Below are 1,522 nucleotides of genomic sequence, written 5' to 3'. Positions count from 1 at the left end.
TGTCTTTTGTCTTTGCTGCCTTGCAGGGTTGGTACAGTAGGCCTCACTAAACTTAGCTGCAACTAAGAATTTCTCCTACATCAACTGAGTTAAGGCTGATGCTCTTGTGGAATGTGGATTAAAAGTGCGTGCTAAGTTCCAAATTTCCAATTGAGAAGCGGAGAAAGTAAATGTACCACAACCACCAGCATCAGGACAGCAAACCAAGGGACAAAGAATTTGATCCGCAGTGTTGATATGTGTTAACTGGTTCACTAACTGGTTCACGTGTTGCATAAAAGACATTTGCTGGGGGGCGAGAAGTGGACGTCAGCTGTGCGAAGCCATTTTGTTTACAAAAATGAGGGCTTCTTTGGAAACGGCAGACATTGCCATTGTGGCACTGTACTTCGTGCTTGTAATGTGCATAGGTTTTTTTGCCATGTGGAAATACAATCGGAGCACCGTAAGTGGCTACTTTTTGGCGGGGCGTTCTATGACCTGGGTAGCTATTGGTGCATCTTTATTTGTGAGCAATATTGGAAGTGAACATTTCATTGGGCTCGCAGGATCTGGAGCGGCGAGTGGATTTGCAGTAGGTGCGTGGGAATTCAACGCCTTAATGCTTTTGCAGCTTTTAGGATGGGTCTTCGTCCCAGTCTACATCCGGTCGGGAGTGTACACCATGCCTGAATACTTGTCCAAGCGTTTTGGAGGGCATAGAATTCAAATATATTTTGCAGCGTTGTCTCTAATTCTTTATATCTTCACCAAACTCTCAGTTGACTTGTATTCAGGGGCACTTTTTATTCAAGAATCACTAGGTTGGAACCTCTATTTGTCGGTAATCCTCCTTATTGGAATGACTGCACTGTTGACTGTGACTGGAGGTCTTGTGGCGGTCATCTACACAGACACCCTTCAAGCTCTGCTTATGATTATCGGTGCCCTCACACTTATGATCATAAGTATTACGGAGGTTGGTGGGTTTGAAGAAGTTAAAAGAAGGTACATGTTAGCATCACCAAATATTACGTCTATCTTGTTAACCTACAACATTTCCAATACCAATTCCTGCAATGTCAACCCAAAGCCTGATGCTCTTAAAATGTTGCGCGAGCCAACAGATGAAGATATTCCCTGGCCTGGATTTCTGCTGGGACAGACCCCAGCTTCTGTCTGGTACTGGTGTGCTGATCAAGTTATAGTTCAGAGAGTATTAGCTGCAAAAAACATCGCTCATGCCAAAGGATCCACTCTGATGGCAGGCTTCTTAAAGTTGCTGCCCATGTTTATTATCGTTGTGCCGGGGATGATTTCGCGAATACTGTTTGCGGATGACATCGCCTGCATTAATCCTGAGCACTGTTTCCAAGTCTGCGGGAGCAGGGCTGGGTGCTCTAACATCGCCTACCCGCGTCTGGTGATGAAGCTTGTGCCGGTTGGTCTGCGGGGACTGATGATGGCGGTGATGATCGCCGCCCTGATGAGTGACTTGGACTCGATATTCAACAGCGCCAGCACCATATTCACGCTCGATGTC

General features: G+C 46.1%; 1 protein-coding gene across 1 annotated transcript in view; it reads left to right on the top strand.

Annotated features, from left to right (window-relative positions):
- Positions 1–204: 204 nt before the first annotated feature.
- SLC5A3 (solute carrier family 5 (sodium/myo-inositol cotransporter), member 3) overlaps positions 205–1,522 on the top strand; it is a 2,296-nt gene continuing 978 nt past the window's right edge. Inside the window, exon 1 of the mRNA XM_008944884.1 lies at positions 205–1,522. This exon is cut by the window's right edge and continues 978 nt beyond it. Coding sequence (XP_008943132.1) covers positions 341–1,522 — 1,182 coding nt within the window. The 5' untranslated portion in view covers positions 205–340.

This window comes from Merops nubicus, unplaced genomic scaffold (genome assembly GCF_000691845.1).
Source record: "Merops nubicus isolate BGI_N331 unplaced genomic scaffold, ASM69184v1 scaffold17877, whole genome shotgun sequence".
NCBI classification, from domain to species: domain Eukaryota; kingdom Metazoa; phylum Chordata; class Aves; order Coraciiformes; family Meropidae; genus Merops; species Merops nubicus.
This window is presented reverse-complemented; position numbering and strand designations above follow the sequence as displayed.